General features: G+C 44.3%; 1 protein-coding gene across 1 annotated transcript in view; it reads right to left on the bottom strand.

Moving 5' to 3' along the window:
* b4galnt4b (beta-1,4-N-acetyl-galactosaminyl transferase 4b) overlaps positions 1–22,624 on the bottom strand; it is a gene marked incomplete at both ends in the record, with an annotated part of 125,015 nt that overhangs the window by 43,161 nt on the left and 59,230 nt on the right. Inside the window, 4 exons of the mRNA XM_079840389.1 lie at positions 10,896–10,963; positions 13,733–13,833; positions 15,900–15,990; positions 16,326–16,421. Coding sequence (XP_079696515.1) covers positions 10,896–10,963; positions 13,733–13,833; positions 15,900–15,990; positions 16,326–16,421 — 356 coding nt within the window. The remainder of the gene's footprint in view (positions 1–10,895; positions 10,964–13,732; positions 13,834–15,899; positions 15,991–16,325; positions 16,422–22,624) is intronic.

Here is a 22,624-nt window from a genome sequence, read left to right on the forward strand (position 1 = left end):
AATATATAATTTATGTTGTAATAATTTGTTTTATATTAATGTTATTGTGCTATGAAGTATTCATACCATCAAGGAATATATGGGAAAATTATACGGACCGTGCCGTTTATTCAAAGAAAGAGCTTCGTTTATAAGCATACAGCTGTTCATTCAAAGAAAGAGCTTCATTTATAAGCATACAGCTGTTCATTCAAAGAAAGAGCTTCATTTATAAGCATACAGCTGTTCATTCAAAGAAAGAGCTTTATTGTTAAACACACAACTATGTACAGTGCAGCAGTAATGTCTCGTAATGTAATGTAAAGTTCGGCGTGCTCCAGGCTGCGACTGGGCGGTGGCCGCACAATCCATCCAGACACCCCGTCAACAAAGCCGTCTTCCTCGTCAGATATGAGTTCAATGGTCGCGGACTTCCAAACGTCCACCTCATCCAGCACACTCTCGCTTCCAGCAACTGTAATACAATCCATAAAGACAATAAGCAACCTGAAAAATACTCACATTGACAAAAAACGGATCTAATATAATAAATCTTACCCTTTTTCTTCTTGATCGACTCCGAGCTAAACTTCGCAGTTTCCGCCTGCGATGTAAGTTCAGGTTGTTTGTATCTGAAGCTCCGGCGTGTCGATTCATAATACGTCTTACAGGCAGCTGGAAAACAATTACATGAGACTGGTATTAATAAAAACAGTCACGGTAAAATTGAACAAGGAATGAGAAACACATTAGAAGTTACTTACACACAATTTCGTCGTGATCAGCGGTTAAATCTGGACTCGCGGAAATCGCTCCAAGCAGATAAGAGCTCACGGCTTCGTTATGAGGCGAGGATAGTCTGTGAAAACAAAATGTGCAGTTTTAAGCTCGGATCTATTAACGCATCCATTTCCTTATACAGCTGAATAAAAGCATATTCTTTAAATCGTAACGTTACATTACCCATGCTCTGGTTCATAGCGCCTGCAGTTTGCCTCAGAGTTGTGAAGAAGAAGACAGCTGAAAATTAGTCGAAAAAGTTAGCCGTGTCCATGCAGAGGAGTTGAAGGGGAGCTGAAGGCGAAATGGCGTCCTGTTGTTGTTGATCACGAAAAAGCAAAGCAGCAAAAACACAAAGCAAAAAGAGTCCAAGGGTCCGTCCACACGGAGACGCGTATCACATACGTATACATTTTTTTATCGTATTGGCGTTTCGTCCACACAGAACCGCTATTTTTTGAAACCGAGTCCTAAAGTGGATACATCTGAAAACGACACCCTTGCGGTTTCATGTATACGGCCAATCCGTCTATTTTGTGAAACGATGATGTCATCACACCACGTCCTGCGCAGGGAAGACTTAAAGGGGATACAACTACGGGCACTGGGCATGCGCACATCAATAGTGCGTTGTTTAATTACTGTATTTGCATTATTATAAGGGTATGTTTAGGGTTGGGATAGGTGTATGTGTTAATAAAACACATCTGGTAAGTAGCAAATTTATTTATTGTTATTTTATTGTGAGATTTTACCTCACCTCCGACTGTTGCCGTACCCCTTCTAGCCACAACTCTTCTTCTCCGTTTTTAGTGTATTTCTGTGGCAGAATTACAGTGCCACATACTGGCCTGGCATGTATACTACATCGTTTTGAGCCGTTTTCATGCTCTCGTGTGTACGCTGATATATCTTGAAACGAGGAAAAAAAAAAGATCGGATAGGGAAAGTTCTGGCTTCGTGTGGACATGGCCCAAAACACGTCTGTTTAAAGCTCGTCTTCAAGTTTTGTACGCGTCATGGGCATGGCCATGACCTGTGTGTGTGTGTGTGTGTGTGTGTGTGTGTGTGTGTCTGCCTGCACAGATGTGTGTGTGTGTGTGTGTGTGTGTGAGAGAGAGAGAGAGAGAGAGATCAAGAGTCAGGAAATCAGTCCACAGAGGGGCTTAATTTATCCCTATATTCTTCAACCTCATTGAGGTTTCAGACCACCAAGGAGCTCCAGAAAAACCTATTATATTTATTTTCACTTTATTTAAGTTAATGGGTGTGGCAAAAGTGCTTCAATTACGTATAGGCATAACACCGTAACTTTTTATTTTGTGTATTTTTTTTTTTTACATGGTAATTGCTAATGACACACAGAGTAATTAATCTACTCTGTTTGCCCGGACAAGTTGAATCTACTTAAAAAATTGGAGCAAACTGGTTGCCCTAAAAAAAATTTTTTAGTAATGTGAACTAAAACGAGTACATTTAACTGAAAAATGTTTTAGTTAAAAAAATTCAGAACCTAGATAAAACTCCCCCTGCTGCTACTCTGATTTGCATTTGTGTAGCTCACAGCATGTTCATTTACATGAAAAAGCCTCCTCTAGAATTAAGGGGAGGGGGGGGGGGGTCATGGGGGGACAACTGCCAAGCAAGGCCCACGTCAATTTCCGTCAATTTACGGCAGTTTTCGGTGTTGCCTGCAAATTGCCGTGCACAGTCGTAAACCTGAAGTTTCACGGCAATCTACAGTGCCACATACTGACGAAAAACCCACTTTTCATGCAGTGACCATTCTCGACACAACACAACTTCCCTTGAAAGGGAAACCTTGTATGGAGATGGTTTGGGCATGTATTATACTAATTTCTACAGTTGACCCTGTATTATGTTAATTAATACACTTTCTCGTAATAATCCATATTCATTAACATAAAAAGTAAAAAAAAATGTTTTAAACAAATGTTTAAAATCTGATGTAAATTCTGCATGATAATTAAAAAACTAATTCTGAATGATAATTGGTGTTGTGGCAACATAAATACAAAACTTATATGTAACCATTTTTGAGTTAAACCCATTGTGTGTTGAAGACACCACAATGCACAGAACTGGAAAAACTTCAAATAGACAAAAATGGAAAAGAGTTCTCTTACGAGAGGTTCTCTCGTATTGCGTAAGTTCCTTACGCTACGGGAAAGTATTCTTTCTTCGAGATTTCTGAAAAACCCAAAATTATCCTTAATTTTGTAACATTGTCAACGCAGTGCGGCAGCCTGGCAGACCATAGCAGGCTATTCCAGCGTGCTATTGGCTGCTCTGCTGGCAACTGCAGCAGCCTATCGGTGAGCCCGCGTGACGTGGCGACCAATGAGGGCGCTTCGCGCCCACCTGGCTTCATTTGCCTACAGGTGGGGCGTGGCCACGTGTATATAAGCAGGGCTCACGGGCTGCATATTCGATTTTCTTTTCTTCAGCGAAGCCCTTCGCATCGCTGGATCTGGAACCCGCCGCCGTGACCGCGCAGACAAGCAAGCAGAGGACAGCGCCTGAGGAAGCCGGCAGCATCGCGCCACCTTCAGCCTTCCGTGCCTGCTCTGCTATCCGGCAGCCCCATATCCTTTTACGCTCAAAGTGTTGTCGCCGCTGCGTCACACTTTTCACAAAAAGAGCCGAGCGTTGATACAAATGTCTCGTTCCACCTGCGGCTCGTGTCACGCGCAGCTCAGCTCCGGGGACCGCCATGTGATCTGCGCTCTCTGCCTGGGCCGTGATCACGCCGCCGCCGCACTCCACGCTGGCGGATGCCAAGAGTGCGAAGAACTGACGATGTCGACCCTGCGGGCTCGACTCGTCCTGTTCGAAGATGATATCCCTCCAGTCCCTGCCACGCCGCGCAAGAAGAAGCGCCGCTCGCAGCGGACTCCGGAGCTCGCAGAGAGAAGCTCGCCGGAACCTTTCCCGCCCGCTTCACTCTCGCCTTCCCCGCCCCCACCCCAGGCCGCCATTTCTGTTGCCGCCTCCGGGGATGAGGCGGATGCGGCCGCGGAACGCGCCGACAGCTGCTCCATCATGGCTTCCGACAGCGAGGACTGGTCTTCCGCGTCCTCTTCAGTCCGGGGCTCCGGACGCTCTCGAGCGGGTGAGGACGCCGAACTCTTGCGCCTTCTCACCCGGGCTGTCGAGCAGCTAGGCCTCGAATGGGCCCCGCCCAAGGTGGCAGCGCCGAACCGACTTGACGGATGCTTCCTAAACAGTCGCCGCCGTGCGCCCACCTCCAGGACTGCACCCTTTTTGCCGGAGCTTCACGAGGAGCTCGCAAAGTCCTGGAATGCGCCATTCTCCGCGAGGGTCTCGTCTCAGGCTTCTTCGACGCTCTCACAAGTTGACGGCGCGGCCGAGAAAGGCTACAACGCTATCCCTCCGGTGGAAGAGGCGGTCGCAGCGCACCTTTGCCCGCCTTCTGGTTGGCGCTCAAAGGCTGCCCTCCCGTCTAAGGCCTGCAGAGTGACGTCATCGCTGATCGGCCGCGCTTTCGCTGCCTCCGGTCAAGCTGCGTCCGCTCTGCACTCTATGGCCGTGCTGCAAATCCTCCAAGCTAATCTCCTCCGCGACATGGACGAGAAATGCTGTGACGCTGAGTTAATCACGGATTTGCGAAGCGCGACGGATCTCTCCCTTCGCGCCACCAAGACCGCAGCACAGGCCCTCGGACGCTCTATGGCCTCCCTCACGGTAGCTGAGCGCCACCTCTGGCTCACGCTCGCGGACATGCGAGAAACAGAGCGCGCGGCCTTCCTAAACGCCCCGCTCTCTCCGTCTGGGCTTTTCGGACCAGCGGTCAAGGGGATCGTCGACCGTTTCTCCGAAGTGCAGAAAACGACGCAGGCCATGAACCTTTTCCTGCCTCGACGCCCCGGCGCTAGCAATAGCTCCGCTGCTCGCCGTCCTCGTGACCAGCCAGCAACGAGCTCCGCGCAGCGCCCAGCGCGGCCCCCTTCGTCTCAGAGAAGACCGAGCGGCCGCCCCAGATCGCGCTCTTCCAGCCGTGGTAAGCCGCCTCCACCTCGGGGCCCCCGGCCTAGGATCACGCTGAAGCCCGTGCCTCCAAAGTCCTCCTAGCAAGAGACGAGAAACGACGGTTAAGTCCCGCCGCGGCCGGACCACCGTCAAAACTCTTTTTCCTGTCAGCCCCCACCACTGTGGCTGCTGCAGATGGATTTCACGCAGCCAACGAGCCGGCAAAAATGCCTTCTCGCCTGTCAATAACCGCCGTTTTTACGGCGAACCAGAGAAATCACAAAAGTTGCATTATTTCTGGTCGCACGGCTCGCGCCGTATGTGTTTCAAATGCAGTAAATGTGCCCACTTTTCTGTGTTCACCCCTGCACACAAGCACTATAAACCCTGTGTCCCCCACTCACATAAAGCGGCCACCGGCCGCTCGAGTGCTAGAGTTAGGTCACGTGTCCGCTTGTTTGCGTCCACGACTAACCACCACACGCGCTGTCACACAGCCACTCTTAACCGGTCATGTTCCACGCGTAAGAGTTGTGCCCGCTCAAACGCGCTCACACATTTTCGCGAACATTATGCCTCAGGCGCCACGCGCCACGCCACACACCATTTATTTTCCGCCCAGGGTGGCCGGAGCGATGAGTGTAGGGCCGCACACAAGCCACTCCCCGCTCGAAGCGGCAGAGATGCAGTGTGTAGGGCGGCCAGCCATCGCGAGCGATCGGCTGGCCCACAGCACAGAGAGCGCGCGCACTGCGCCCGCCCCTCCTATACGGGCCGTCAAACCCGCGAAGCGCGGCGTTTCGAGCCCGGAGGCCGTTCTATCCCGTGTGGCGCACGCGAGAGCGTGGGAAGCCATTCCAGGTGTATCAGAATGGGTGCTGAAAACAGTGAAGCACGGCTACACTCTGCAGTTCGCTCGCCGCCCTCCGCGCTTCTGTGCGCGTACAGAGACGAGAGTGAGCGAGGAAGTAGCACATCTACTTCGAGCAGAAATAGCCACGCTGCTGTGCAAAGGGGCTATAGAACCGGTTCCCCACTCTATGAGCGAGTCAGGCTTTTACAGCCGGTATTTTCTCGTGCCAAAAAGGGATGGGTCGCTCAGACCGATTCTGGATCTGAGGCGTCTGAACAAAGCTCTTATGAAAAGATCGTTCAAGATGCTCACGACCAAGCAGATCCTCGCGCATATTCGCCCGAGAGACTGGCTAATCTCCCTAGATTTGAAAGATGCATATTTTCAAATCAAGATAACGCCGCGTCACAGGCCATTCTTACGATTCGCCTTCGACGGCCAGGCTTATCAATACACCGTCCTTCCGTTCGGCCTGTCACTAGCACCCCGTACATTTACGAAGTGCATGGACGCGGCCCTCGCTCCTCTGAGAAATCAAGGGATGCGAGTATTGAACTATCTGGACGATTGGCTCATCCTGGCGCAGTCGGAGGCCGAGCTCCTCGCCCACAGGGCAATGCTGCTCAGCCATCTGGACAGCCTAGGGCTCACGGTCAATTGGACCAAGAGATCATTAGTGCCCACGCAATCAACCTCATTTCTGGGTTTGAATCTGGACACTGTGGCAATGTCAGCCCGCCTGTCACCCCATCGCGCGCGCCAAGTTCGGCGCATGGCTGCGTACTTTCGGCCAGGCAAAATCGCACCTCTCAAGCTGTTTCAGAGGATGCTGGGACGTATGGCCTCAGCTGCAGCTGTGCTCCAGCTGGGCTTAATGCGCATGCGCCCGCTGCAATGCTGGTTAAACGCCCGAGTGCCTCACAGGGCCTGGGCGTCCGGTGGCTTCAGGATCAGAGTGACTCAGGGCTGCGTGTCAGCCCTAGAGCCCTGGTTAGTAGCCGACTGGTACCAGAGGGGAGTGACGATGGGAGCCATCTCACACCGCAAGGTCATCTCGACGGACGCCTCCACCACGGGTTGGGGCGCCGTTTTCGAGGGCAGATCAGCCTCGGGCCTTTGGTCGAGCGAGGAAAAACTCCTACACATAAATTGTTTGGAGATGATAGCGGTAGAGAACGCGCTCAAGCAGTTTCTCCCGCTTATACGAGGACACCATGTGTTAGTCCGGTCGGACAACACCACAGTGGTGTCCTACGTGAACCGGCAGGGCGGTGTCAGGTCCAGAGGTCTGGGCAATCTGACAGAACGCCTGCTCGTGTGGGCACACAGCTCGCTGCGCTCGTTGAGAGCTGCGCACGTGCCGGGCCACCTCAATGTGGGCCCGGACAAGCTGTCCAGGGGCCTCATTCTCCCAGGAGAATGGTCCCTGCACCCCCAGACAGTCCAGCTGGTATGGCGCCTGTTCGGCAGAGCGGAGCTCGACCTCTTTGCAACAAAAGAGAACGCCCGCTGCCCGACGTTTCTGTCCAAAAGCGAGGATGCGCTGTCCCAAACTTGGCCCAGCCTCCCGCTGTATGCTTTCCCGCCGATCTCCCTATTGCCCCAGGTCATAGCGAAAATCAGGGAAACGCGCCGTCCGGTGCTCCTTATAGCACCGCGCTGGGAGAACCAGATTTGGTACCCAGAGCTGGTGAAGCTGTCGCACTCACCCCCCTGGCCAGTTCCGCTGAGAGCAGACCTTCTCTCTCAAGCAGGAGGCTCAGTTTGGCATCCCCATCCAGAGCGATGGTCTCTGCATGTATGGGTGACCAACGGATACCCGTTGACCTGCCCGAAGGGGTTATGAACACGATTTCACACTCTAGAGCCCCCTCGACGAGGCGGTTATATAGTTCTAAGTGGTCGGTGTTCACTGAGTGGTGTGTTTCCAAGGGATTGGACCCACAGCAATGTGGGGTCCAGCGGGTGCTCTCCTTCCTCCAAGAGCTTTTGGAATTGGGCAGGTCCCCTTCCACGCTCAAAGTGTATGTGGCGGCTATAGCAGCGTTCGCTCAGACGACGCTAGGTAGCACGCTAGGAAGGAACGAGCTCATCGTCCGTTTCCTCAGAGGAGCCAGACGGATGAATCCCCCGCGGCCCCCGTCGGTTCCTATATGGGATCTGGCCTTGGTCCTAGAGGCCCTGAAGGCTCATCCCTTTGAACCGCTCGAGACTGTGGAACCAAGGTTCCTTTCGCTGAAAACCACGTTTCTGATAGCTCTGGCTTCAGTGAAACGCGTGGGGGATCTACACGCGCTCTCAGTGAGCCCGACGTGTATGGAGTTCGGTCCTAATGACTCTAAGGTCATTCTCAGACCGAGGCATGGTTATGTCCCCAAAGCGATCGGCACTCCCTTCAGGGCGCAGATTATCTCCCTCTCGGCTCTGCCAGCATCCGATGAGGGGGACGGTGGCAATTTCCTCTGCCCTGTCAGGGCATTGAGGGTTTATGTCACACGCTCCGCCGCCTTCAGGCGTTCTGAGCAGCTATTTGTTTCGTTTGGTGGGCGCACTAAAGGTCTCGCCTCCTCGAAACAGACCCTGTCCAGGTGGATAGTGGACGCGATTGCAACTGCATACGCTTCCAAACACCTGCAGTGCCCGCTAGGTGTCAGAGCACACTCCACCAGAGGCATGGCCTCTTCGTGGGCTTGGGCCAGAGGGATTTCCATCCACGATATCTGTATGGCGGCAGGCTGGGCCTCCCCGTCTACGTTCGTGAGATTTTACAATCTGGAAGTTCCTGCCTTACAGGCGAAAGTGTTATCAGTTCAATAGGGCCGTTGGTTCTGCCCAGTGATTCTGCGCAGACATAGCTCACATACTGGTAGTAAGTTCGGTACTAGGCTCATGTGAATTTGAAGGAGACCGGCGGTGCCGTTCCCTCATTTACGAGACGAGCTGTTGTGAGTTTGAAGGTGACCGGCGGTGCCGTTACCTCACTCATATAACAAGATATTGTGAATTTGAAGGCGACCGGCGTTGCCGCTCCCTCATTCATGAGACAAGGTGTGGTGAATTTGAAGGAGACCGGCAGGTGCCGTTCCCTCATTCATGGGACAGGGTGTTGTAACCACCCGTCGTAAACCACCCGTCAGTTCGAATGAAGTGTCTGTATATGTGGTGGCCCGTTTTTTCTTTACCGGCCACCCTGCCCGAGCAGTGTTATGGTCCCCGGTTCCCTGGGATACATATGCTGTATGCGAGGCGCGCACGGCGTTGACAATATGTTCCCGTAGCGTAAGGAACTTACGCAATACGAGAGAACCTCTCGTAAGAGAACGATACTCGGTTACTTAACGTAACCTCGGTTCTCTCTAGAAGAGGGAACGAGTATTGCGTTCCTTGCCGTGCGCCCCGCTGGCTTTTACGCTTCAGAACTAAGAAAACCGAATATGCAGCCCGTGAGCCCTGCTTATATACACGTGGCCACGCCCCACCTGTAGGCAAATGAAGCCAGGTGGGCGCGAAGCGCCCTCATTGGTCGCCACGTCACGCGGGCTCACCGATAGGCTGCTGCAGTTGCCAGCAGAGCAGCCAATAGCACGCTGGAATAGCCTGCTATGGTCTGCCAGGCTGCCGCACTGCGTTGACAATGTTACAAAATTAAGGATAATTTTGGGTTTTTCAGAAATCTCGAAGAAAGAATACTTTCCCGTAGCGTAAGGAACTTACGCAATACTCGTTCCCTCTTCTAGAGAGAACCGAGGTTACGTTAAGTAACCGAGTATCGTTTTATCTACACGCACTCTGTAAAAAGATTAATGCTTTTAAAAACTCCATTATAAGTAAACTTGAAATCAGAGGTTTAGGGGTTTCTGGTTGTGATGCTTTCTGATGATCTGGGTATCTTTGTGTCTCAGTCCCAACAAATAAAAGAAATGCAGTGAAACTGCAGGCACAGAGTAGATGGCATTTGAACATCATCTCTCCATCTGACATTTCCACCGGTTTGCTATCTCTACTACATGTAACATGCTTTGTAAAGCATCAAGCTAGTTTCTGTCATCCACAACTGACAGGCATGTCTTGCCTCTAGATTGCTCTGTAAACTTTTCCCTGTAGTTCATTAGTCTGTTATTTTATTAGAATGCCCAGCAACTATGGGAACTCCAGACAATCCTGTCAGACATCTGCCCTTTTTGTTCTCTAAAATACACCCCATTAGTCTATATGATGCAATGGCTTACTCTGCTCTGTCTATGTCACCAAACTAACAAGCCACAATCGAAAGGACAAAATGAAAGCAAACAGAGAACTGAGGTACGTAGACAGAAAGTCATCTAACTGAAGTTGAACAGAAGTCAAAAAAAACTTTATATCCTGACATCCTCAACTAGAAAAGCAGAGGATATCAAAGACATTCTTGTGGCAGTTTGAACCGTTGCCAGCCCATTGTCAAATCTCGCTGAAAAGAGGAGGCACTTTCCCTCTGGAGTGCCAATAAGCATGCTCATTTTTATTGGCACTAAAATATTCTGGAACATGTACACGCTTGCTTTTAGACTGACACTGCTGATGAATAATTCAACGGCACACACCATTTACACCGAAGCTCGACTTCTGCACCAATCAGAAGTGGCTGGAGAAGACAGACAAGGGCAATTAAAACAGACCATATGACACTTCACTCTGACAAACTACTATTTAATGTGTCCCTTGTGATTCACAATCACAATGTCTCTGCAAACACCTATTGGACAACACAATTGTTACAATAACTGGCCCTGATGCCTGTTAATTTAACAGTAAAGCTGAGTGTGTGCTGTTTTTATAACAACTTTACATTGATTATGGGTATAAGGTATATGAGGTTTATACACCTGGATTTAATGAATGGAGAAATATATGACTGTTGAATGACTGTTTTTAAACAGGTAATTTAAACTCAATTTACAAATACAAATATATGTGTGATGGATTTGCATGTTCATACCTTCTGCTAAATATTAAACCAAGTTTCAAATGAAAAAAAAAAAAACCTCGGAGTTCATCTGAAGGAGAAATGAAAAGTAAATTTGTTGCTTACCACAACTGCGATCTGCACATCCTGTCTCACTTATTACTGCTCATCCAGAGCACAGCATACTTAGGCTACAGCATAGGCTAGCTGTATAAAGCATTGAGCTGGCAAGTACCTTTTGATTTTGCAGACAATACTTTAGTCATATTCTCCTAAAATGCATTTAATTATAAGGGTAAATCCAGGAAACATATGCTGTATGACACTTACCGCACAGGTTTGGAAGTTTGGGATCTGAACTTGCTGAACTCTCCTGGAGCTGTCCACTCTGAGCCGTGCTATATGACAACAGACAACAGAGACTGTAACTCATCTCTAGCACAGACACAGGACACAATATCTAGGCTTGTACTATTCAGAAATTAAGTGAGAAGGTGTTTTAAATTACAATTTAGATAGATAGATAGATAGATAGATAGATAGATAGATAGATAGATAGATAGATAGATAGATAGATAGATAGATAGATAGATAGATAGATAGATAGATAGATAGATAGATAGATAGATAGATAGATAGATAGATAGATAGATAGATAGATAGATAGATAGATAGATAGATAGATAGATACATAGATACATAGATACATAGATACATACATACATACATACATACATACATACATACATACATACATACAAGATAGCTATAAGATAGTTGATAGATATACAGTTTTATGCACAAGTTTGGGCACCTCTCTGAGGCTGCATGAAAATTTGCTCAATCTTTTTAAGAAAATATCGTAGTGATATGCCATTCAGTTCCTTGAGAAAGCTTGATAAAGCAATGTTTTTTGAAGACCAAAATTCTTAGTGTAGCAGTATTGAGTTGTATGAAATAAAATCAAATGTGAAAAATTGGCGGTGCAAAAGTTTGGCCACCCTTTCAATTGTGTTGACTTGAATACCTGTAGTCACTTAATGCTGATTGATAGCAACACAAAATTGATGTAATTGGCTCAATGAACATTAGACTGAACACACTGGTGCAACCAATCATGAAAAAGGATATTCAAGGTAGCAAATTGTGCTTCTCTAGTTGTTGAGTTCTCAAAATAACTCCCTAATGACTTAAAAACTTGGATAATTCATCCATATGAATTAGGAGAAGGATACAAAAAGTTATCACAAAGGTTTAAGGTCTCTGTCTCCACAGTCAGAAATATTGTTAGAAAATGGAGGGCCACAGGAACATCCAGGTTGTTCCGAACATCCAGGATTCGGCTTCAGCCAAATTTTTGGCTTTTTGACGGGGTTCGGTTTCTGTCGAACCTTAGAATTTTTTTCCACCGAACTGAACCCTAGGCTTGCGCTGTGCTGGTCGACGTAATGATGCCGGCGTTGATTATGGGAAGGCGTTTACGTAGGTGGACCGTTCGAATGCAGTAGGCTGTGAGAAAGTGAAAATGGAACTTGTGAGCAGAAAAAGTGTTGTTTGGCAGTACTTTCAGTCAAAAGAAGGCGATTCAAGTCGAGTTACTTGTTTAATTTGCAATGCCAATTTGTCTTGTGGTGGCAAGGACCCTAAACAATACACAACATTGCCGCTATTAAAACATTTGTGTATGAAACATCCAAAAGAATACAAGTTGTGCATGAAGGAATCTACAGACAGCAGCCAAAATGCAGCAACTTCAGGTACGGCAAAGGAAGGACAGTCACAGAAAAACTTGCAGGCGACCAGCTATGTCATATTACCAGCTTTGCTAGCTTTGATTGGATCTTGAGATAGGGTAAACATAGGCCAATGGTAATTGTCAAAATAGTTTTTCCCACTTGTCATACTGGCATAATGTTGCCTATTCTTTTTTTTTTTTACAGCTAAAATAAAATGATAAATACATTGCTGTGGACGTTGTTTACTTCATTAATGTGTTTACTGTGTTAAATGGACTGAGGATGGGAGTAGGATTCGGTATTCGATTTCTGATTCGGCCGAATCTTAACCAGTGGATTCGGTATTCGGCCGAACCCAAAAAAATCTGGATTCGGTGCATCCCTACTTGTGAAGGAAATATGTGGTAGGCCAAGAAAGATATCTGAAAGGCAAAGACAGAGAATGGTTAGAATGGTCACAGACAAACCACAGACCACATCCAAAGAGCTCCAAGAACATATTGCTGCTGATGGTGTCATTGTGCATCATTCCACAGTCCAGTGTACTCTGCAAAAGGAACAGCTCAATGCTCAAAGCCTTTTCTGCGTACTGCCAACAAGCAGAGTTGTTTGAGGTATGCAAAAGCTCATCATTTTGGAATAATGTGCTGTGGACAGATGAAACTAAGATAGAGCTATTTAGTCACAACCAGAAGTGCTTTGTATGGTGGGAAAAGACACAGCGTTCCAGGAGAAGAACCTGCTCCCTACTGTAAAATTTGGGAGTGGGTCCATCATGCTATGGGGCTGTGTGGCAAGCACAGGTACTGGAAACCTTGTCAAAGTTGAGGATTCGCATGGATTCCATCCAGTATCAGCACATTCTTAAGAACAATGTTCAAGAATCAGTCAAGAGGTTGAAGTTACGCCGGGGTTGGTTGTTTCAGCAGGACAATGATCCAAAGCATCCAAATCTACCAAGGAATTCATGCACAGACACAGATACAATGTTCTAGAATGGCCATCCCAGTCCCCAGACTTGAATTTCATTGAAAATCTATGGAATGATTTGAAGCAGGCTGTCCACACTCGGAAACCATCAAACCTGACTGAACTGGAGACATTTTGCAAGGAGGAATGGTCCAAAATACCTGCAACCAGAATCCAGGGACTTATCAGTGGCTATAAGAAGCGACTACAGGCTGTTATTTCAGCAAAAGGGGGCTCTACTAAATTAAAGTGATAATTCCATTGGGGTACCCACATTTTTGCACCTGCCTGTTTTTGTTGTGACTCAAATTGTATTGTTTCTGTTGATTCATCAAATGTTATTTCAGAACTTATGAAATTATGATAATTATCAGGGGTGCCCAAACCTTTGCATAAAACTGTAAGATAGATACAGAAAAATACAGCCTGGTTCATTTAGGAGCCATGTCTCATAGTACACACCTGTCCCACATACACCAGGAGCCGGGCATTGAGTGGACTCTCATCTAAGCTTAGCCACAGTTCAGAGTTATCATCCGATGCTATGGCAAACTGGAAATCCCCTGAAATAAATAATTGATCATTTACAGAGTTGTACTGTATAACCTTATGACTGACCTGCAGGTTCTCACTTGTAAGCTTCCTTTGATAAGATGTTGTTTGGCAGTCAGGTCTCTCGCAGCAGTCTATCATCCAGAATTGCTAGTGACTTTATTCTGGCTGTCTGTAGTTCTCCAATATATACCTCAAATTGACAGTAGCTCTTCCTTCTCTTATTGTTTTGTGAGCTTGTGAGCCACAGTTAAAAAGCCTGACTCAGCGACCCTAGTTATTTGCTAATGAAAACAATCTCATAACTTTCCCCCCGCAAACATGAGCACGCCTGCACGCATCAGGGCTCATATAGTAGTCCTCACAGCAGCTTTTTCTTATCAGGTTAGGCAGAGTGCAGAATGTGCTGACTGCAGGGGATCTATTGAAATAATGGTTTCTGTGTGCCTTTGGACGTCCTGTCAGCTTTGGCAATATTCAGATTTCTTACACCTCAGTCAAGCCTGCTTTGAGGAACACTTCGTGTATGTATTGCATGTGTGTGACAGTACAGCACAAAGGTCTGAGAAGCTTTTAGAATTGGGCTTAAATCACTGCTACTTTTTTTACACAGAACACATTTTATTACATTAAAAAAGTTATTGATTAAAAAGTATATTTAGAAATCAATAATGCCTGTGTCCATGACTTCAAACAATATGGTATAAAGTGATGTACCAGATGTTTCACTTTTGAAAGCGCTTCTGAAACAATGCTGGACAGATGACAGGACACTTTCCATAAATGTACACAGATTATTTGGAGAAGACTACAGTCCCCCAAAAAAACACACACACACACACACACACACACACACACACACACACACACACACACACACACACACACACACACACACACACACACACACACACACACACACACACACACACACACACACACACACACACACACACACACACACACACACACACACACACACACACACACACACACACACACACACACACACACACACACACACACACACACACACACACACACACACACACACACACACACACACACACACACACACACACACACACACACATGTAGTGTTTTCATCTTTTATGGGGACTTTCCATAGGCGTAATGGTTTTTATACCGTACATACCGTATATTCTATCCCCCTACACTGCCCCTGCCCCTAAACCTAACCCTCACAGGAGACATTCTGCAATTTTACATTTTCAAAAAACATCACTTAGTCTGATTTATAAGATGTTTTCCTCATGGGGACCTAAAAATGTCCCCACAAGGATGAGGATTTCGGATATTGCTATCTTTGTGGGGACATTTTGTCCCCATAACGTGATGATTACCAGTCCACACACACACACACACACACACACACACACACACACACACACACACACACACACACACACACACACACACACACACACACACACACACACACACACACACACACACACACACACACACACACACACACACACACACACACACACACACACACACACACACACACACACACACACACACACACACACACACACACACACACACACACACACACACACACACACACACACAACCAGGATGGAGGCAATATAATGATATGGATCTGCTATGCTGTCTAAAGACCTGAATGGGTTGAGATCCCTGAGGGACCAGTGAAGTCAAAGTTATATCATAAAATGCTACAGCTGAAAGTCAAGCCATCTGTTTATGATTGCAAATTTAATACAAAGCTGAATCACATACCATGACAACAACAAAAATCAACAACATGGTGCTTTGATGGAAGAAAATATTCTCCTTTTTGTGTTTTAGAGTTTAGATTCAAAATTGTGTGTTTTAGTTACTGCACAGCAATTGCCTAAATGATTGTGTATTTTACGAAGGCATTAGAATGCATTAGAAATTAAATGAGAATGTTTCATTTTAACTATGTTAAAAACAAATCCATAATATTTAAAAGTGCATAAATATGTTTTGTTAAAACAATACTGTATTTAACCCTTGATGAAAACCCTGTAATGAAACAAACACCTTGATGAAATACACTAACCATCTTTGTAAGGATGAATGAATCCAAAGACTCTAAGGCCATAATTCTTCCACTTTGGAGCCACTGCAATTTTCTTCACTGTGGTTCTGGTCTGTGGGGAATAATTAAATATAATTCCTATTCCCAAAAGGCCTATTCACTTTTAAACCCAAGACACTAACACCAATTCACAGAATCACACCTTAAAATGACTTCTAAGAAGAATAAATAGACAGCTCCAAAACACTGTGAAAATCAATTATATTAGCTCTGTCTGCAAAACATCCTGCCTCAAGCAAATATTAGGCCAACATTTGGGTTTTGTTAATGAAAACATTGAAAATTATATACTGACTAGAGTATCCAGAAAATATTTCATAAGTCAAACTAGCAAGACAATCTTAATTGTTCGATCAAACTCTTTCTTTCAATGTCTGAGAAACTTACATGTGGGTAGAGAGGAAAATGAGGATTCTTCCTGAGCTGGGAGATAGATGAACCACACCAGTCTTCAAACACATGCAGATTGGCCTGACCTTTATACTGATAGAGAAAGTAAAAGAGAGAGAATCAGCCTTTACTTCACGTGTAACCAGCAAAAAAGCCCAAATAAAATAAAATTGGCTGAATTAACATTAGAGGTGAGAACAGGGCCCCAGGCCTTCACACAGATCTAGATAATCTGACAAAAACGTATCTGAAATTGGATCTGTGAATATGTCACTACCCTAAAGTCAGGAGAGTGACGAGAGAAATTAACACCAAATTTATAAATATAATGTTGGTACAAGCAATTTTAAAGAAACTTTTAAGTGACCCTATTATGCTATTTTAAAGTTTCCTAATTTAGTTTTGGAGGTCTCCAACAACAGGTTTATTTAATTTTCTCATAATATACATTGCACATCACCACAATGTTCAATGATTCTCAAATGACTCGATGGATTAATTAGTCTCTCTAAATCCCTCATTTCCGCGAGCCTACTCTGCTCTGATTGGTCAGATGGCCCAGTCTGTTGTGATTGGTCTACTACGTACAGCGTGTATTTCGGAAACAAAAGCCTATTACCATAACTGAACTCCAGCTCTGTTCCTAAAGCTCAGTGATAGTACACACTGTAAAGACAGTAATGATGATGTTGATTTTACATAAATCCCAGCGCGAGTCTGAATCGATGATGAAACATTGGAAGAACTAGTTATTCAACCTGAACCTTGAGCAGGACGTTTCTCAGTGATGCTACTCAGTTTGCGGTACATTATGAGATGTTTCAACTGTAATTCCTCACCATCAGCATTAACAAGTGTGCGTCCATCAACAAACCTGTGTGTGTGTGTGTGTCTAATGTATTGCACATGTGGGACAGCGAACTGTATCAATAACAATGCATACATTAGCCCAGCTGATGTAAACATTAAAGTTTGCAAAACAAATCTACTACATCCTTTATCTTTACTCAAAGTAGTAAGAATGACAGACAATCTGCATTAATAGATAATAAGGTAATACGGCAGCCCACAGCTGATTTACAGTAGTATTTCAGTAAGACCGATTAGCCAGATACACAATATGAAACACAATAAACACATTGTAGAGCCTAGTGTCTTCTCGACATGATGCTATCCAGTATCCGCTGCAGTGTTCAAGGTTTCCCTGGTCTCTGCGCGGTGTGCGCGTACAGTAAGTGGACGGACAATATGCTAATGTTCCGTCGTGATGTCAAAACGAAACGGCTTGCTACTCGTTTGAAAAATTAATTGTTTAATTGACTCAGAGTCGACTCTTACCTTTGACAGAAATAACTTTATATACGGTGCACTGCCAGATGTAAAACTTTGCAGAATGTTTTCATTCACTTAAATCAATAATATATTATTCTACACAGTGTTTTGCCATGATGAGCTGTATGCGACAAATACTCATAGTTTGCAGCAATGATTTAAGAAAACACAAATTGTCATAAACAGGAAAATTGGGCAATGTATTTCCAGCAACTTCATGCTCACAATTTAAGGAAGAGTTTGATGCAGCAGAGATGGGATTTAGCAGGAAATGCATGTACCTGTATGCAAATCTTCATGTACCAAATTCTCCACCACCCTTTATCTTTCTGTAATGCTCCTGGTGCTGACGGTGACAGAGACAGGCATTACTCATCATGCAGGTGAGCTCACATTAGATTGCTCTCGCCCCTTCTGTCAGTCATTTAGGTCTCTCTCCTCATAGCCACGTTTAAATTTAGCCTCTATAATTGCAGCTGGTGTGGATGGTGGGATTGGCATCCCACCCACTCAGAGGCGGACAGGACGCCACAGAACACTGTGCCATCTTGGGGATGGTTACAGCTGTCATGGGCACACTGGACTGTGCCACTCCATTGCCACGGCGCATTCGCACATGGCAAGAGATCAGTCGAGGAAAAAGAAAGAGTACAACGTGGTCACAGGTGGTATGGTGGATTTAGCTCTGGGCATGATTAAGTGTACTATTTAAATTTTCACATGCTCAGAATAGATGAATAACTGTCGCCCTGGTTTGTTTTGCGCAAGGGGAAAGGATGAGAATGTGACAGCATCTATAACATGCTGATAAACGAGCAATGTAATACAAATGCACCATAAATCATGAAAAATTGGGATTTTCTACCATAATCCCCCAGAAGTATGATAAAAATATCTAAATGGTCTTGTTGTGTATATCAGTAATAGACTTACTTGTTAGAATAAGATATTATATAAATACCTGTGAATCTTGTGTTGTCACATAAAATTAATAGCATTCATCTTCCCTTTATCTCTGAATTATAAGTAACTCTAAAATACATTCTGCGGCGCATGATAAGAGCATATTATGCTGCAGCATATGGAGTGTGAATGAATGGCCTGAGATATTTTGTCAGAGTCATCTCACTGTGCTTCCAGCCAAAGCCCTGATGATATATTTCCCAGCCTGGTTATTCCTACTGGCCATATAATGACATTCAATAACACAGAAAGGAAAGCACATAAATCAATGGATAAAAACAGAGGTTATCTCTGCACTGGGGTATTTTTTTCTCTCTGCTGTGTATCATCATGGATAAATATCTGACAAAAAATTGACACATATCCAATGAGATAGACGACGGGAGAACAGGGTAGCACAAGGACTATTTCTGGCATCTAGTGCTCCCTAAATCACATGCCTCATAAGAGCTTCTGTGCTCTCGTAACTTCCTGTAGGGTTCGCCTGCACCTGACACTTCAGCATCGAACAAGGAGCTCATCTGTCACAGGTCCAAAGGAAGGGGGCCTTGGGGGCAGCGCGCGGTCAGGGACCCTCTTTGATCGTTGTCTCTTCATTATCACACACAGTGTCTGGTCTCCTAGCCTGCTATGGCGATGAGGTGGTGAGAGGAGATAAGGACTGTTGGTTTATCGATCGGCAATACTAGAGTCTGCTTCAGTGTTTTCACAGTATTTAAAAAAAGCTACACAGCAGCAGCTGGCTACAATATTGAAGTTCCTTTATTTATGGTATATATACATGTTGCTTAAAGGGGTCATGACTCATGAACTGCATTTATTTTATTTTATAATGTTTCCTGAGGTGCACTACATAATTTTCTACCCTGATTTTAGCCCTCTGGTTTGAACGCTCTATTTGAAGGCACGTGTCTGCTGTGAGACTTCAATGTAAATGGCCACTACTGTGATTGGCTATATTCAAGTATTACAAGTATACAAGTATTACACCTGGAACACTCTAAATATTTTACAACATTTTTACTATTAGCTGTTTGAAACAATGTGAAGTTCAAATCAAGTCACTGGCTTGATTTAATGACTCATAGACAGCAATAAATGATTTTGAGACAAAGTCAGACATCTGACTGTACATGAATCATATCGGAAATCAGTGATCCCAGATTAGGCATTAGAAATACACCTTTACTGTAAGACATGTTAACTTTGCAAATACACCTTTACAGTAAAGGTGTATTTGCAAAGCCTGCACCAAAGTCTGACTGTTTTACCAAAAAATCCACAGTGAAATATACAGAACAAAAAAATAATGCTATACTGAGACATTCACATGGTTAAAAATGATTACTTTCCTAGCATTAGGATACTTTGGAAAGCAATGTCATTTTTGGTCCAGTGATCCTGTATTGCTCTTTGAGCTTGGATTGAATAAAAGATGCTTTTATACTAACAAGGATGTTTTGAGTTCTGAAACTTACAGGATGGTTTATAGTACAATGACATGTCAAAAGATCAATGAAAATTTGATTTCTCAATTCATGACCCCTTTAAGGGTCATATCATTAAATATTTTCTTGATATAAAAAAATGTGATGTAGATGCTATAAAAACACACTATGGAAGCATGTTTAATAATATATGTTCCCTTTCAAAGGAAACTACGGGCCCTTTCACACCTACCTTGTTTGGTCCCGGATTTTCTGACTTTTCAGTTTGGTGCGAATCAAAATTACAGGTGTGAAACCTCCCCCGGACCATGGTCCGGACCAAACAGACGAAATTTGGTCCGACGAAAAGACGTAGTCTCGGTCCAGATCAAACTTAACAAAGGTTTGGTACATTTCTAGTGTGAAAGCATTTTCTGTATGGTTCGGACTTTCAGACCATTTAAAGGAAGTTCCTGTTTATGTTTAAATATTATTATGTTATTTTTAAATTTCATCTAGGCTATATTGATTATGAAAAGTGAAAAGATGCGCAATATGTCAGAAGACAGAAGGTCAGAAATGATTTTGACCACTTCATTCAAGTTTTGTTTTGTAGAAAGCCTTTCTTTAAAGTGAATTTCGTTTTGTATAAATTGTATCTTAATTTGAATCAACATTTAATCAAATATTTGCCTGGATTTAATAAATAAGAAGCAAATAGTCTATAGCAGACAACAATCATGGCGCAGGAGCGATCACATGCTTTGCACATGAACTGGAGTGTGTCTCAAATAAACTGAAACTCAGCAGGCTACTTGCCTCACAGACATGAGAAATATGAGTAACGAAAGTTTGAAATGTCCACTTTTAAACTAAACAATTCGAAACTAAAAGAAATAGTCAAGCAATGTGCACTGTTAACTAGTGGCAACGATATGCGTCTGTTCATTCATTCTTGTCAAATACACTTACGTCAGACGCACGTCCATTTACAAACCAATCAACGTCAAGATGCCGCCCACATAGATGATGACGACAGGACACGAGTATGTCATGTAAAGTTCTTTAGTCCGCTTGCATAATTGCAATGTGAAACCAAACCAAAAATGTATCAAATGTATCAAAACGTGAACTTCGGTTCGGACCTTGGTGCGGACTTTCAGGTGTGAAAACGGCCTGAGCCACTAGCCAATTACAATTCCTTTGTTGTACAGCCTACCAAAGTTAATGAAAATATTATATTAATTGTAAAGCCCCGCCCAATCATCCCAATGATGGCTTAGGCTTACGATTATCGGGTGAAGGTTTCTTGCACATTCAGTCTTTTCAGCGGGGCAAAGTAATTTAATTCAATTTACTTTTATCTGACTCCATTTTATCAAGATCTCGAATTTACGTTAGAATGCCAATTGGTTATTTGGTCAATTGTATAATATTTTAACTACACATTTAATTAATCTGTTTAACTCTTTATTGAAATTATACCATCCGGATCTCAATAACACTTTGAGTCTCGCACCGGCCGGATTACGATCTCTTTATCACAAAACCGTCAGTCTTGGTCACTAGACAGAGGCGATTAACTGATATCCTAGATGCCTGTGCTTCACGTTGATCATTCTAGAAAAAATGTTCTTCAGTCCCCTTAGATCTGAACCCACTTAAATAATGCATGACTATATCTAATCCGAGGCCATAACCATTATCATAGAACCAAGCGCCCAACTTAACTTCCTCTAATGGTAACTTTACATAATCATGCCGTGGTTTCCCAGGTACACGTAATTAGAATAATATTACAATAATCAGGAGTTCAGGCTCACCCTATTTAGATTGGTCTAACAACTATTTGGTGCTCTAAACGGAAGACCCATTTGGTCTACTAACCTCTACAGTCTAAGTATTTGTAACTAATGCCAATGTGTTAGTCAGGCTCTAAAAAATCAGTCTGGTGCACCCCTCTGCTTCACTCAGAACTGTGCTCTAGTCCGCTACTAACCTGAGCGTAGATTTGCGGTGTTATTGACTTAACGTAATTTACAAGACTTAATAATTCCAGAGAAAGTCAGAATAAATCAATGTAACACTTTATTATTAGTCAAGTTAATGTATCATGCAAATTATATAATCAATTCAAAGATATTAAATACATAATATCAAATGCTCTGAAGTAAAGAATGCATACCTGACCTTAAGATAAGATACATAATGCATAGCATTAGGGGCTGATCTGGTTACAGAATCGCGCCTTGACCCTTCTGCAATATCTCCTTAAATACCAGACCAAGACAGAAACTTCTTTCAAATGTAAACATGAGTTCACAATGGGAATTTGCATGAATCAAGTCCTGACCTGTAATTTACACCTTATTGAGGACAGGAGGTAAAGACCAATTGGCAGAGAACACCCACACACAATAAGCAAAATATCACTAAACTCTTAAAACCTTTGTTACCTTTTGCTTTACTTCTGTGGGAATGAGACCCTTGTACCAGTCCCACTTAGACATTTCAAATGATACCAAACATGCATAATACTGTATAGTACTTGTTCACATTAACCCATATAGATTT

Source organism: Gobio gobio (genome assembly GCF_949357685.1).
Source record: "Gobio gobio genome assembly, chromosome: 2".
NCBI classification, from domain to species: domain Eukaryota; kingdom Metazoa; phylum Chordata; class Actinopteri; order Cypriniformes; family Gobionidae; genus Gobio; species Gobio gobio.